Below are 16,454 nucleotides of genomic sequence, written 5' to 3' on the forward strand. Positions count from 1 at the left end.
TTTATGTCTATGTTTGCTTTGTTAATTATTATAAAAATTCGCTAGGAATATTACATTTCTCTTGCTGGGCTAAATTCCCTTCAGAGGCCGAATTTTTATTGTGGCAGGTCATATTACTAGGGAAGCCAAATCACAGTGTTGTGGAAGCCCGATTTCTCTTGGGTATGTGAGCTATTTGTGGAGGCCGAGTTTAGTCTAAGGGAGCCGAGTTGTTTTGAGGAGGATGCATTACTCTTGCTGAGCCAGCCGCATTCTTCCTTGAGGGCCAAGTTTATTGAGGAGGATGTAATTGCATTGGAGGCCATATTCTTTGTAAGCGGCTTATTTCTCCATCCATTTCCTGCAGGCAAATTGAGTCATTGCTGAAGCAGCTTCCAGGTTCCATAAATTTATAATTTTGTATGTAACTCTTGATTTGGTTTAATAAAAATTGGCCGGAGCATTTAGTATCTATTTGGTGGATTTGCTACATAAAACATGATTAGCAGAGGTTTCTTAACTTTATTGTGCATTGCCTCTCATTATTCACATGCAAAGTGTTTGAATAAATAATTTCTTGCAAAGTGCTTGACAAAACACCTGAAAGAAAACTTGAAAATTTTGCAAGTTGAATCAGAATATTAGTAGGGGGGTATTACACAGTGCTACTCAATGAACAAAGAAGAATTTGATTATCAAGAGCCAAATTTCCCTTCATCGCTGAACTGTTGAGAAAAGAATGCTCCAAACATGCAAACTTGACTTGCATTTTCAGGCGGTAACAATCCATACGATAAATATCCAACTTAAAGGCAATCTACCAATATAGAAGCTTATGCCTTGCTTCCAACCAATTTGCATCACAACAATGAAATGGCAATTAAAAACAACAAAAAAACAAAATCCTAAAGAAGAGTTGAGCCTATAATACAAATTGGTGTACGTAATTAAACATAAATGCAATCATTTCAACAAGTCCTTAACAAAAACGTTCTTCCCATTTTATTACAATCAAAAGATTGAAAAGGAAAAATGACAAATATTCACTAAAAGAAAAAAGATTTGGATTTTCAATATTGTTGAGGGAAACATGCCTTTTGCAACAAAATTATACAAAAGCAGGTTCTGAAGATGCAGAATCTTGTTCTTTTAGTAATTCTGAGCCAGGAAACTGTCCAATGTCATGCCCATCAATAGGTGTGAACTCCTTGTGTAAGCCCATACTAAAGTCATCAGGATTTGAACCACCACTTGCACAATAATCTGCAATCTGTTTATAATCAAAGCACATAACTCTAATCAAATTCAATTTGTTTATAATCTGAGCACATAAATATAATCAAATCTACAGACCCTACAGTATTAGCATAAATAAAAACCAGCCATTATATAGAAAATGAATAAAAGAAAACAATACTACCATTTAGCTCGACCCCATAACTTTATAGTTCACAAATAATGGGAGTTCAATTGCCTATGGCATACAATGGCTGCAATATCTTCTAGTTTTTCCAAAAAACATGGAAATATATGACAAATGATAAGATCAGATCTGATAACATATTCTCACATAACCGTTGGAAACATTCTTCAGTTCATATAAGAAATTTAGTTCTATCTTATGTGTAGGGAAATCCCACTCCATAACTCAATCGAAAGAATAGATAAATTTTCAGTATCTAAAGTCATATTTGACTAGTGAACCATCCAAGAAAGGCACATTTATCATAGTTCACCCCTTCTAGTGGTTTATGCATACTGCATTCAACTGCTTCAAGTGAGACACATCAATTGCAATGAATTTGCAAATACAGTATAGAATATTTGGAACAGAGTTGAATTGGTTACTTAAGAACAGTAAATAAACAACATTAGAGGTGGTCTTTGCTTTTCCCTACATTGCCAAATTATGAAGCAGAGTGGAAGCATCAACAAGACCATTTTTGAAAAAACTTTGGGAGCACAGCATCCAGAGAACATATATATATATATATATATATATATATATATATATTGTTGAAAATTGGCAACTCGGGGATGAATTTCCTGATCTAAAATCTCATTTCTGACAATTTTGGAGTGACTTTCTAAAAATAGAAAGTCATGTCTAGCATCTCAAGTATGACTTTCCAAAGATAGTAAATCACCTTGCATCAATTGGTAATCAAGTATAGTTCATGGAAAATCACTTATCATTAATCAACCCTAATAGTTCAATCTCGACTTAATCATCAATATTATTACTATTACTATTATCCTTAATGATACTATTATATTATTATTAAAAGGAAATTCATGTCTCTCAATCATGTCATATGTAACTCCCCGCAATTAATGCATATATTACTCTCTCTCACTTAATGGATACGTTACAGTCTCTCTTTTGCACTCATTAAAAGCATGGCATATTCCTCTTACACACTCATTAAATGATGTCATAAAAGATTCCTCTTACGCACTCTTTAATGCATATGTTGCATTCTCTCCTTTATGGCATAAGTTATTAATGCATGTGTTGAACTCCTTTATGGCATAAGTTACTAAAGCATATGTACCTCCTTAATGGCATGAGTTACAAAGGCATGTGTACCTCCCTAAATGGCATATGTAACTCCTCCTCAAGGCATGTGTATTGCTCCTTTATGACCATAATTTGTTGTTCCTCCTATATATATGTATCTCATATCATCTCATTCTCACTTCTTGTGCATTGTGAAAGAAGAATTTGAACTTGAGAGAGAGAGTTGGAGAGATTTGAAGAAGATTATGAGAGAGAGAGAGACTTGGAGAGTAAGAGCAGAACTTGAACATTTATTCAGTGTTTGCATCAGTTGCTATTACCAATGATCTTCAGATTTGGGTGAACTTATTCATTTTCTTGATCTCTCATTATACTTTGTGTCTCTGCTGAACAATTCATATCTAATAGAAGAAGAATTTGGTTGGGTTTTCCCCTTGTGGGTTTTTCCCTGGTCATTGGACCTAGATTCTCTGTCTTATCTTGTTCTTGGTTGTCTTCAATTGTGCATTTGGTTTATGTTCTATCTACAATTGCTTAACTAGTATTGCAGCAAAAAGAAGTTTTGGAATAAATAATTGTTACACCATAGAACATCAGAAAAAAAAAAAATATATATATATATATATATATATATATTCAAGAAAACATGAAAAATGCCAAATTTGTTGCAGAACATCTGAAAACATGCATATTTGTACATTTATGAAGATAGAAATGGCATCAATATTACATTAGTGATTAATCATTCGAGCATCAACCATCAAGATTCTAGTAATTGCAAACAAACATACAAATTTTTGAGCCATATAATAGAAACCAGACCATTAACATATGGAATGAAATAATTTATCTACCAACTGTCAACAATGATGTAACCAAATATTTATGTTTACAAAGTAGGCCATCTACACACCAAAGTATGAAGATTGAAAGGTTCAAAACAATAAACTAAGGTAGTTGCTCAATACTATGAATCTATCATCTATGACATATAAAGTAATGAAAAAGGAGAAACAATTATTCTAATATCCATGATTCTATCTGCTATTATGTCCTCTTTCCACCTCCATGATTGTTGTGTGGGCCTCCACATGGTGTTAGTGGAGTCGAATCAAGACAACATTGTGTAGAAGAAGATGTAGAAAAAACTAAAGATTAAGCCCCTAGTGATGTAGTTGGAATCCTCAATATGGAGACCATAGCAATGGATGGGGATGGCATCTCAACACAATCATCATCATCCATAAGAGCAGTCTCTAATTTCTCTAAAATCAATACACCATCCTCCAAATCATCCTCCTATGGATTGTTGTCCGAGGTCTTCAAATTTTTATCCATCTTTGCCTCCTTACAATAAAGGGACAATACTTGCAAGTTGTAATGAACATAAACCAAGCTCTATGACCAACGTATATTCAACCTATTTCTGCTTAAGAAGAAATTAATTCTATAATAGCTCCAAACATATTCACATTTGTTGCTTGTGTCCTTGTTTATAAATTAGGCCTGAAATTGTTGATATATATAACCCATAAAATTTGGTATTAAATTGATTTGGTGCGAGGCCGACCCATGTGGATTCTAATGATAATACAAGTATGCCTGACCTTTAAGAAATATGCACCATTTTTGTGAGACATTGGTTTATAAAAATCAATTATTTAACAACCAAAAATTTAACAATCAAAATTTTCAGAGCGGCAACTTTAACCGAAATTTATCAATTGAATTCACATATACATACCTGGCTTCTGAGTTTGAAGTCAATCCCGCATTGTTGTAGCTCCAATTTGCTCCTGTTACCAAATGACCAAATGCTCCCTGCCAAACTGGGCACAATCCTTGGTACCCAACTCCAAAATACTTCGCAATTGAAGCACTTTGGCCCTCGTGCCCAAAAGCTTCAAGAACAATTGCTCAAATCTCCAGTTCTGAATTCCAATCCTTCAGCTCCGAATTCCAATCCTTCAGCTCCGAATTCCAATCTTCAGTTCAGAATTTCAATCTTTCGTTCCCCCTCTTTTCCCTCCAGTTCTTTGCATACTTGTATAAGTATCTTTCCTAGGCAGTCGCCACCTTCTTCCACCGCTCTCGACAGATTTGATTTAGAGAGTCATAAGGTTACGTGTTGCTGGAAGGTGAGGTAAATAGATTTAATAGGTGTAGATATTAATATGTTTGAAATGTTTAATGGATAACTTTTACTTTTAAATTTTAATTATAGGTATATATATATATATATATATATATATATTAATATGTTTGTGATGTTAATTATCATAATTAACTTTATAAATTTTAATTATAATATGTAAATAAAGTGAATATTTATAATATTTTATAATTATTAACTTATGGTGATCAACACTTATATTATTTATTAGTCTTATACTTGTAAAAAATTTATTATGTATATTTTGAGTGTCAAATTTTAGGTAATATCTCCCTTCTTAATCATTTTAGGTACTCAACCACTTTATTATTTATTTAAACATTTTTCATAATTATTTAATAAGTATATCAGTGCAAGGCATGCAATGTATGCATATGTAGATATCATATGCATACATCGTATACATGCTAGTACTCTTTTGACTATAAATCGAAAATGGGTCATTACATACTCCCTTCCTTCAGAAAACTTCGTCCCGAAATTAGGGTTTATATGATATATCAATAATTGTTTTAGTGACTAGGGTGATCATGTAAGGATTGCATTTCAAAATTGAATTTTATTTTTTTAATGTAAGGGCACTTAAGGAAAAAAATATAGAAAAATAAAATAATGAAAAAGGATAGTCAAGGGAGAAAAAATTAATTAATTAAAAAAAAATGGAAAATAAAATTATAAAAAAAAGAGGTTTAAAAAAAAAAATAGAAGTGAAAAAAAAATACCGAAATACAAAAAAAATAAAAATAAAAAATCAACTTATACCTAGAAAAAAGAGATTAAGAAAAAATAATAATAATACAAAAAAAAATATTAAAAAAAAAAATCAAATATATTGAAAAAAGAAAAAGAAAAAGAAAAAAAGAAGTTAAAATAAAATACATATAAAAAAATAAGTGGTGAAACAAACCTACGACTCCAACAAACCAGTCGTCGATCGGTCCTAATTCTCCTACTGCTGAACAGTCATTGCAGGGTTCGACAACCACCGCACGCCACAGCTTTCCGATAGCCAGCCAAAACCACATCAAGTCACCAGCTAGGGCCACGACCACCACTAGCTTGCTCTTGACACAAATCCTACCGCGACTACCCGATTTTGCACCCCTACTCTAACCGTAGTACAAAAACACAACCATCAATTGTCATCGATTCCATGCCATACATCGCTCCCTTTCACCGTCGACCACTCCAGAAACAGAGCCTTCATCGATGCCAATCCATGGTTCCTCCGTCAATGCCAATCCCTGGGCCCCTATTGGGTCATCCATCCCCATCAGCGTTAATCCTTCTCTGTCACCTGACATCTCCCAATCTACTTGAAATTTTCACCTAACGTCTTCCCAATCGCCTGAAAATTTTGATATCCTCTCTACTCAAACCAGCGATTGAATCAAAAAAACGAAATCGTGCATATCTCCCACTATCTTCTCTTGTCCCAACAGTCAAAAACCCTTTGTTGTTTTCTCCTCATCTCATATGTCACGCCCATAATCAACCTTTCCCCGCATCCCTTAGTTATATAATATATGGTTTTATATCATTATATAATAGGGTTATATAATATAGTTATATAACAACTATATATTTTATAGTACCCATCATATATATAGTTACGGTTATATAATTTATTTAATTATTAAAAAAAAAAAAATTAGTTTAAAAAAAAAAGTATTTGTGTTATTCAAGTTTTGATACTCCCCAATTTTAATACTTCCACATAAACAAAGGAGTATTAATATTAAATAAAAAGAACATTTAGAGCTTTCAAAAATTGCAAAGACAATCACCAAATAAAAGAAATTTGAAAATGACAAAGGAAAGAAAGTATTCCTATAAAAGTCTTCCAATTGCACACTGTATATTAATTAAATTAAAAGGGAATACCCAAGGGAAGGAAATTAATATTGTTATCAGCACAAGTGACGAGAAAAATTACATCAATATTAATTTGGCGAATCAACTATTAATTCCAGAGTCAAGCATAGGAGAAAGAAAAAATATTTTTAGCAAAAAATAATATGAAATTAATGATTTACAAGTAATAATTAACCACTATGAATGCATCTCTCAATTTAGAGTCGTAACTATGTTTAAACCAAAGACTAACATAATTTTGGGAAACCTTGGTTAAAGGAATTGGGTATGTTCATGTTAAACTTAGAAAAAAAGATTTTGATGTTTCCTTATAAGAAGAAGATGATCACCTTCCAGGACCTGACAATGAATTCAGAACCAATAAAGCCTTCATCAAAAGAATTTAAAGATATTTCGGAATTGGTGTTTCAAGATAATCAAAAAACTATACCAAAAAAGCAGAAAGAGCTTGAAGAAATCATCTCCAGTAAAGATAAAGAAACTTCGCACCTCGGAGATCACAATGAAAAACTACTTGAATAGGTCAAGAAAGCTAAGGCCACAAATAAGGAACTCAAGAAGTGCTTATCAGAACAAATCCAAAGTTTAAAAGATAACGAGGATATTAAGAATAAAGTCAAGAATCTAGAAAGCGAAGAGCTTTTACGTTTAAGGAATCATAACCAAAACCTTCTTACATAGACAAAGAAGCTTAAAAGTGACAAGAAGTCACTAAATGACAAGTTAGAACTACTTACTCAAGAAGAAGTATTGAAGTCTCTAATCGTGAACCATTCAGAACAGGAACAACAGATTTATGTTCCAAGGAACACTGAAGTTTGCAAAATCCGGTCCTATGATAACAATTCATTACAAATTTCCAATGATCGAAAAATTCAACAGAAGATAAATATAGGATGATCAGATCTATTCTCAATCCGACAATTTTATTTATCACTCAAAGGATCATATAACAGTTCTGAGATGAGAAGACATTCAAAACAATAAAAGAGATCAAGTTTTTTCATTAGTAAGCTTTGAGGACAAAGATTTTTGAAGAGGAAGACAACGTTATGAATATAATTTGTATAAAAATAATAAAATTAATGTAAACAATAATAATCATCATTAGTGATTAATTAGCTAAAATTAGTTAATAAAGAGGCATGTCTCTAAAGACATGGCCCATTGTGAAAGGGTACCTGCCTAGGTATATATACAGGACCCTCTGTTGTAATCTCAACATCTCATCAATTCTTTTACATAATATTCAATATACAATTACTTGTCCTACAATGGATGTATTTGTCATCGAAGTATTCTGAAGATTATTGAGAAGAACGAACCTTGTTCGTTACATTGGTATTAGAGCATTCCTCTGAGTATACGAACTTTGTTCATTACATAATCAAAGTGTGCTTCATAATCATGCTAGCTTCTTAATTCCATCCAAGTTGCTAGGCCATTTAGTTGTGTCTCCTTAACTTATTGGCTCCCAATAGGTTGTCCATCATCTTATCCATAGGGACTACCCCTGATCCGAAGTGATCAAGAAATATAATCAAATCTCAAGGTAATCTAATCAAATCTCTAAACTTGCTAAATTAACCAAGTTGTTGGGCCATCAATCGTGTCTCCTAGACTTGTCGGTTCCCGATAGGTCTTGCATCTTCACATTTCATAGGGACTATCCCCCATAGCCTATTGTAGGGAGATAGCTAGAATGAAGAGGGTGGGGATCAAAGTGACAGCCCCCGCCCTGAGCGTTGTTGCATCTTGCCTATACAATTTGGGCTACAACATGGCCCAAAAAGTACCCTCAACTTAAGCCCTGCAAAATTCCACCAATCCTCAGCCACTACAAGGGAAAATACTCCTACAAATACCCAGAATCTCTAACCAACTGAAGTTGTTCCAAATAGCCAATTCAAACTACCTTTTGCGCGAAACACGCAAACCTGGGAAGAAATCCTGCAATATGCTATAGGGACTACCCCTGATACGGAGAGGGTAGGCATCAAAGCGACAGCCCCTACCCTAAGCATTGTCACAATCTAGTGTACAATTTGAGTGACAACACAACCATATATTCGACTTCATATGTGGCTAAGTTATTCTTCAGGGAGGTGTTCAAGTTGCATGGTCTCCCTAAGACCCTCATCAGTGACAGGGATAGCAAATTCGTGGGAGGCTTCTGGCGGGAGCCTTTTTGATTGGTGGGGACCGAGCTCACATACAGCACTAGTTACCATCATCAAACCGACAATCGGACAAAGATAGAGAACAAGCAGTTGGAAAGCTACTTGAGGAACTATGTGACGGGCCAGCAGCGCATGTGGGTGAAGTTGCATCTCGGGGAGTACTCTATAACATCACCTACCATATGTCCATTTGTATGTCACATTTCAGTGCTCCCTATGGTTATGATGCTTTGTCTTTTGCTGACATGGTCTTTGGAGACAATCGGGCCCCTGGTGCCAAAGATTGGTTACAAGAGATCCAAGAGGTCCTTAGGGCTCTCAAGGATAACTTACAAACTGCTCAGAACCAATAGAAGATGTATGCATATCGACACAAATTTGAGAGACATTTCGAGGTTGGGGTCTTGGTCTTTTCATGCCTCCAATTGTATAGGCAATCTGCGCTAAAGAAGAAAGGGGTCGAGAAGCTTAAGCCCTGGTTGTATGGCTCGGACAGGGTGATCAGATATGTAGAGGAGGTAGTGAATGAGTTGGAGCTTCCACCAGGGAGCAAGGTGAACAATGTGTTCCATGTGTCTTGCCTGAAAAAGACCATGGGACAACAGGTTACAGCTACCACAAAGTTACCACCTTTGGATGATGAGGATCACCTAGTTTTGGTTCTAGTGGCTATCTTGGAGGTGAGAGAGAGGAAGCTTAAAAAAAGAGTCATTAGAGAGTTCCTCTTCAGATGGAAGGACTTACCAGAGGAGGATGCCACATGGAAGGGTGAACAGGTGTTACAGCACTTGGCATTGCAGTTGCTTGAGGACAAGCAAACCTTGGGTGGGGAGGACTGTGATATCCCCACTAAATAATTTTTGCTAAACATATTCCCATTTTTGAAATTTTGACATTAGGAGAAGATTTTGATGTTTGGAGACTTAGGAAAGTGGCTTAAGTAGACCCCCACTCGAGTTTTGGAGGCTAAAGAGGCCATGCACATTAGAAAGAAGCAGAAAATTATTTTGCTAGTCGAATGTGGGGGGCACAAGGAGGGAGTTCAAACCACATGAGGAATTTTCACTAGAGGAGGGAGGAGAAACAAAAAGGAGGTGCGAGCTAGTGGAGATTGGGGCCCACCAAGGGAGAGAGTATCAACATTTATAAATATCAGGAGGCCTTCCTTTTGGCATCTTTTGCCTATTCTATTTCAGAAATCGAACTCTCTTGGATTTGTTGAGCACAAGAAGAGAAGTGTTGTTTAGCACAAGAATTTTAGGCAGAATTCCACCCTCATTTCAGAGAACTTCGAGTGTCTCCCTAGTGAGGAAATTTGGGAGTCTAATTCAGGGCTTCCCTTGAGCATATTACAAGAGTTCTTTCCAGCTCTGTGTGTTTCGCGCAGAAGGTAGTCTGAATTGGCTATTTGGGACAGCTTCAGTTCGTTAGGGAGTCCAGGTATTTGCAAAAGTATTTTCCCTTATAGTGTTTGAGGATTGGTGGCATTTTGCAGGGCTGAAGTTGAGGGTACTTTCTAGGCCATGTTGTAGCCCAAATTGTACAAGCAGGATGCAATAACACTTAGGGTGGGGGTTGTCACTCTGATTCCTACCCTCTTTGTTCTAGCTATCTCCCTACAGCAGGCTATGGGGGGTAATCCCTATGAAATGTGACGATGCTAGACCCGTCAAGGACTGACAAGTTCGAGGGACACAATTGAATGGCCTAGCAACTTGGTTAATTTAGCAAGTTTAGAGATTTGATTAGATTACCTTGAAAGACCAATGCCTTAAATGGAGTCAAAATACTTGCTTTACGTGAATTATCTACCAAGCCACCAGATGAATAATTGTTGCTTTAGGATGCTTCACTATCCTATATGAAATGCGACACCTAAAATCTAAGTGAAATGCAAGATCTTGGTTTATTTTAAATTATATGCCTATCTAAATGAATCCTTCCTCTCAACTATTTTGAAGCTAGTCTCTAGTGTAGGTTGTGAGAGAGAAACCCAGGGGAAGATAGCAAAGGCTATATTAACGATACCTCCCCTGGAGTTCTAACCACTCGATGCCTCCGGTGTTGCAAAGACTGTGGCTCTGACGACTGCAAGGTCATTGTGTTAACCACAAAAGAGGGTCTAGGCTTTGCAAGCTGGGTGAGAAAGGTGGTCCTATCTTTCTATCAACCAAGCTTATGCTTGGAGGTAAATTAATTAGTGCAAGGCTAATCCTAGAATGCAAGTGCAAAATATGAGTGATTACTCTTAAGGTGAAGTTATTAAAATGTTTTAAGTACTTAGAGACAAATTACAATGATATTCAATTTATAACAATGAAGTACTCAACTATGTATATTGATAATATTCACCAAGAGAAAGTGCTCAATGAACCAGATAGATGGCACCGGAAAATGTAGCCAAGATTACTAATAGACAGTTGCTCATGAAATGACCATAAATAGGCAAATTCAATGCTTCTTTCAACAATGCTAGAATGCCAATTAGATAATGATAAACATTAGACATAATTAGCAACTCTTTGAGATTAACAATATGATACCAATGTGCCAATTAGATTGTTATGAAACCAGCTCACAAAAAGATAGAAAAGATAGATCAACGCCTTAGAATTCAGCCTCTTCGAGGGGGCAACCTCCTTTACATTACACAAATGAATGATTCTTCGATGATACAAATGAAAAGACCTCCTTTCTATATATAGGAGTCTAAGGGGTCATAATATAATTAGCAATGTTGTGAAAATTGTGATCGGGATTAAATCGGTGAGGGGAACAAATCGGAAAAAATCGGATTTATGGGGAAAAAATCGGGAAAAAATCGCTTGGTACAAAAATATTCATTTTTTTTTCATTTTTTTTCATTTTTTTTCATTTTTTTTAATATCTAAACCATCTACAACATAAAATAAATACATTGACACATAAATATGATTAAAAAACTAATATATAAGATGTTTAATATCATTTCTAGCGCTAAAATCACACATAACATTGAATCATGTCCTGAATAGTAAGTCCTGACTCCTGAGTCCCAACTCAACCTCAAAATATCAACAAAAAATATGATAATGTATCTCATCATGTCATAATGTCATATACAGTAAAATGAAAGTCTAATCCTATTGATTTTCTCTGCCCCTCTTGCGAGAAAATGCCACAGCTTTCCCTTTCCCTCTAGATGTAGATGCTGGTGTCTGTGCTAGTGGAGATGGCAGTGGAATCTAATGTGCTCTAGAAGTTGAAGAACTAGAAGTAAGAGATATAGGAGGTAGACCACGTCCTCTACTGGTGGCAGGGGTAGCCCGAGCAGGTGGTGTCACCTGGAAACATTACAATCTCCCAATCCTAAAATCCTGAAAAACTGATAAGTCTGTTGGATTTTAAATGGAATCTAAAATTATACTTTCTCTATATGAAATCCAATGAGGCTGGAACCACTCTCAAACATCCTGAGTCATTTCATGGTAATGTTAAAAATTTAAGTAAAAGGATGAAAATGAAGATTAAGGAGAATGTCACTTTTACTTTAAGAATTTAACATTACCATGAATAGCATATCCATACTAGGGCCTAGACTTGATCATTAAGCTGCCCCACTCAAAAATTATTTGTTTCTTTCAAAAGAAATTGCATGAAAAAACTCAAAAAAACGTTATAAAACTATGTTGTCGTGGCCCCCGGAGATTTTTTCTTAAAAAATCGTGCTTTTTTCGTTTTTATCGCGATTTTTTCAGTAAAAATCGGCAAAAAAATACCGGCAATTTTTTCGTATATTTATCGCGATTTGATTGGCAGAACATTGATAATTAGAGCCGACATAACAATAATAATGTAAGGGCACAATAATAACAATAGTGTGCTTCTATGGGGCACAATAGTAACAATATGGGCACTACATGGGTACATCAATATAATAAGGGGGAACATGCCCCTCTCCTTCAAAAAGTGTTGTCCTCAATGCTTGAGTAGTTCTTGATGCTTCTGTATAAAATTCTTGTCCTCCCATGTGGAATCTTCAGTGGGTAAGTTCTTCCAATTGATGAGATACTCTAAAATTGATCGATTTCGTAGCTGTCGGGTTCTTGTTTCTGTGATAGCTCCAGGTTCCAATATGATTTTTCCTTCCTCTTCAATTTCTGCAATATTGTTTGAATTGAGATCTTTTGCAACTTTTGAATAAGTGGCCATACTTCTTCGTCCTTCTTCCATTCATCCCTTGCTTCGTTTATCCAATCTGGTTGGATAATAGAAATAGCACAAAACAATGCTTCCACATCCTCATCCTTTTTTGAGAGTGCATCTGCCACCACATTTTGCTTCCCTTTTTTGTAGATGATTTCAAAGTCATAACCCAACATCTTTGTGACCCACTTTTGTTGCTCTTCAGAGGATAATCTTTGTTCTAAAAAGTATTTAAGGCTATCATGATCTATTTTTACCTTGAAGTGTCTTCCCATTAGGTAGGGTCGCCATTTCTTAAGTGCATGTAGTATTGCCAACATTTCCTTCTCATAAATAGCTTTGTGTAAAAACTTTCCCTTGATTGGATGACTTTCAAAAGCAATGGGTCTTTCATCTTGCATTAAAACAGCACCAATTCCATTTCTTGAAGCATCACATTTCACAATAAAAGTTTTTGTGAAGTCCGGTGTAGCTAAGACTAGTGCTTGGCACATTGCCTCTTTAAGATGTTCGAAGGCCTTTGTTGCTTCTAGAGTCCATGAAAATGCATCTTTCTTCAATAATGTTGTTAGAGGTGCTGCTATTCTCCCATAATTCTTAACAAACTTGCGATAATACCTTGTCAACCCGAGAAATCCTCGCAGATGCTTTATGGATGTGTGGATTTTCCATTCCTTAATGGTTTTAATTTTGCTAGGGTCTACCTTAACTCCTTCATGAGATAAAATATGACCCAGATATTCCACCTCTTGTACTCCAAAGAAACATTTGGATCTTTTTGCATATAATTGTTTCTCCTCCAATATTTGTAGCACCCTGTCAACATGTTCAACATGATCCTTCCAAGACTTGTTGTAGATTAATATATCATTAAAAAATACTAACACAAATTTTCTAAGGAAGGGTTTGAAAATGGAATTCATCAAACCTTGAAATGTAGAAGGTGCATTGGTAAGGCCAAAAGGCATGACCAAAAATTCATAATGACCCTCATGAGTTCTAAATGTTGTTTTCAGAATGTCTTTAGTCTTCATTCTGATTTGATGATATCCTGAACGAAGATCCAACTTGGTGAAGTAAATTGATCCATGCAATTCATCCAGTAATTCATCAATAACAGGAATGGGAAACTTATCTTTAATAGTGAGCTTGTTGAGCTCCCTATAATTCGGACACATGCGCCATGATCTATCCTTCTTGTGCACCAATACTACTGGAGCAGAGAAAGAACTTTGACTAGGTTGAATTATACCAGCCTCTAGCATTTCTGCAACCATACGTTCAATTTCACTCTTTTGGGCATAGGGATATTTGTACGGCCTGATGTTTGGAGGAACACTTCTTGGAATTAGATTAATAGCATGATCATGATCACGAATAGGTGGGAGACCTTTAGGAGTCTCAAATACCTTGGAATGATTGTCCAAGACTTTTTGGAGACCTGGAGAAATAGATGATTTCGATGTGGAAACATCTAGCGAACATAATTGTGCAATTACACCTCTTTGTTCCTTTTTTAAAAGCTTTGTCATACCGTTAGAGCTGGTTATCTTTCCCGGTTTCCCTGCAATACCCCTTAATTCAACTTCCTTTCCTTCTGCAGAAAATTTCAAGAAAATTTCTTGAAAATTAAAAACTATTGTACCCAAGGATTGTAGCCATTGGACTCCTAGTACAACATCAGCACCTCCCATTGGAATGGAAAGCATTGGGCTATTCAATACATATTCTCCCATGGATGGATTGATATTATGACACTTTCCAGAGCAATTTATCATTCCTCCATTTGCAACCATCACTTGACACTCTAGTGCTGGATATAAGAAGCAATTCAATTCTTTTGCTATCTTACAATGAATAAAATTGTGGGTACTTCCTGAATCAATCAACACTATTACCTTTTTCTTCTTGATTTGTCCTTCTATCTTGATGGTTTGAGGAGTGGTAATTCCAGCCAATGCATTACAAGATATGGTCGGATTCATTTCGTCTTTATCTAGGCTTTGTTCCTAGAGTATATCCTCTTCTTTTGACCTTTCTTGCTCATTTTCTTCTTCCTCTTCACAACCTATGTAGAATAATTTCTTCTCAGCACACTTATGACCTTTAGTGTATTTGTTATCACAACTGTAACAAAGCCCTTTTGCTCTTTTTTCTTCCAATTGTTGTGGTGTCAACCTTATAGGTTGTGGAAGACTGGGGGCAACAACACTTACATCTTTATAGTTGTAAGTGGTATGCTTCCTGGTTGTCATAATTTTGCTTTCCATTTTTCTTGCTAACCTGAATGCCTTCTCTAATGAATCAGGTTCCCAAAGGAGAACATCATGTTGGATATTATTCTTTAAAGTCCCTATGAACACATCAATCCTATGCTCCTCTGGAATATTTTTTACCCTTATGTTCAATTTTTGGAATTCCTCAATGTGCTCCATTATTGAACCCTTTTGTTTGAGACTTATCAATTGGCTAAAAAAAGTGCTGCTTTTTGTATCCTCATAATGTGCTGTCAATTCTTCCGTAAAAATTGCCGAAGTGATAATTTGTTTACGAGAGCAAAGCCATTGATACCATACAAACTGATTTGGTTCCAAATATAAAGTTGCAATACGTATCTTTTGTGTGTTTTGCACATTATTGAGATCAAAAAATTGTTCCATCTGTAATATCCATGTTGCGGGATCCTTGCCATCAAACTTCCTCATATCGATTTTTGGAATATGGTGAGTCTTTGATCCAACATTAGAGTCTATGAAATCATGATTAACATTTCTTTTGTTCTCATCATGAGTTTCCTTTACTACCATTTTACCATTAGTAAGCATTTCTTGTAGAAAATTTGTCAAATCTGTCTTCAAATCGTCCATCTTAGCTTCCACGTCATTCATCTTAGCTTCTACATCTTTCTTTAAACCATCCATCTTAGATTCTGTTACTTTTTGTGCGAGTGACATTTGTTGCACTTGGTCTTGTAATTTTGATATATCATGTTGCATTTATTCCTCTTCTTCATAAGTCATGCTAGAGCTTTTAGGTTGCTTACTAGGTGTTTGCATTTTCTTTCCTCGAGGCGTCAGTTACCGATAATAATGCTCTACTATGCCCTTTGAATTCCTTCAAAATAATTTTTCAAACCAAGCTTAAGCAAAAATTTAAAAAAATCTATACACCTTTTTTCACTTTGTAGGAGCTTGATATTGCCTCTGATGTATCTCTGTAATTTCGGATCATCCAGTTCTGAAATTGCGACTTGTAGTAGCCCTCTATGCCCTCTTTCCAATGCCACTAATTTGATCGAATTTAGATTCTCCAAGGCAAAGTTATGCACAATATCCCAAAATGGCCTGATTATAGACCTTTTCAGAAGAGCGAATTTGTACAAAGTGCCATGTGTCACTCTTTCGACCTTAGGATCTGAAAAATATATATAGGAAACTACAGTCCGTCATCTTTCTATAACTTCTTACGAAATTTCAATCTGATGCTCAAAACAAAAGTTATGACTATTTTCCCCAGGTCACCTGTTTGGAATGTAATTTGG

At 35.5% G+C, this 16,454-nt stretch overlaps 1 protein-coding gene across 2 annotated transcripts in view; it reads right to left on the reverse strand.

The window, feature by feature from the left end:
* Positions 1–958: 958 nt before the first annotated feature.
* The window catches only part of LOC149229887 (FAD/NAD(P)-binding oxidoreductase family protein), a 158,991-nt gene continuing 143,495 nt past the window's right edge, over positions 959–16,454 (reverse strand). For both annotated transcript variants that reach the window (XM_089378771.1, XM_089378770.1), the window contains one exon: positions 959–1,249. In XM_089378771.1, coding sequence (XP_089234897.1) covers positions 1,088–1,249 — 162 coding nt within the window. In that variant the 3' untranslated portion in view covers positions 959–1,087. The remainder of the gene's footprint in view (positions 1,250–16,454) is intronic.

This window comes from Pinus tabuliformis, chromosome J (assembly GCF_031772625.1).
Source record: "Pinus tabuliformis cultivar Carrire ecotype Pingquan chromosome J, CPIR1, whole genome shotgun sequence".
In the NCBI taxonomy this organism is placed as follows: Eukaryota; Viridiplantae; Streptophyta; class Pinopsida; order Pinales; family Pinaceae; genus Pinus; species Pinus tabuliformis.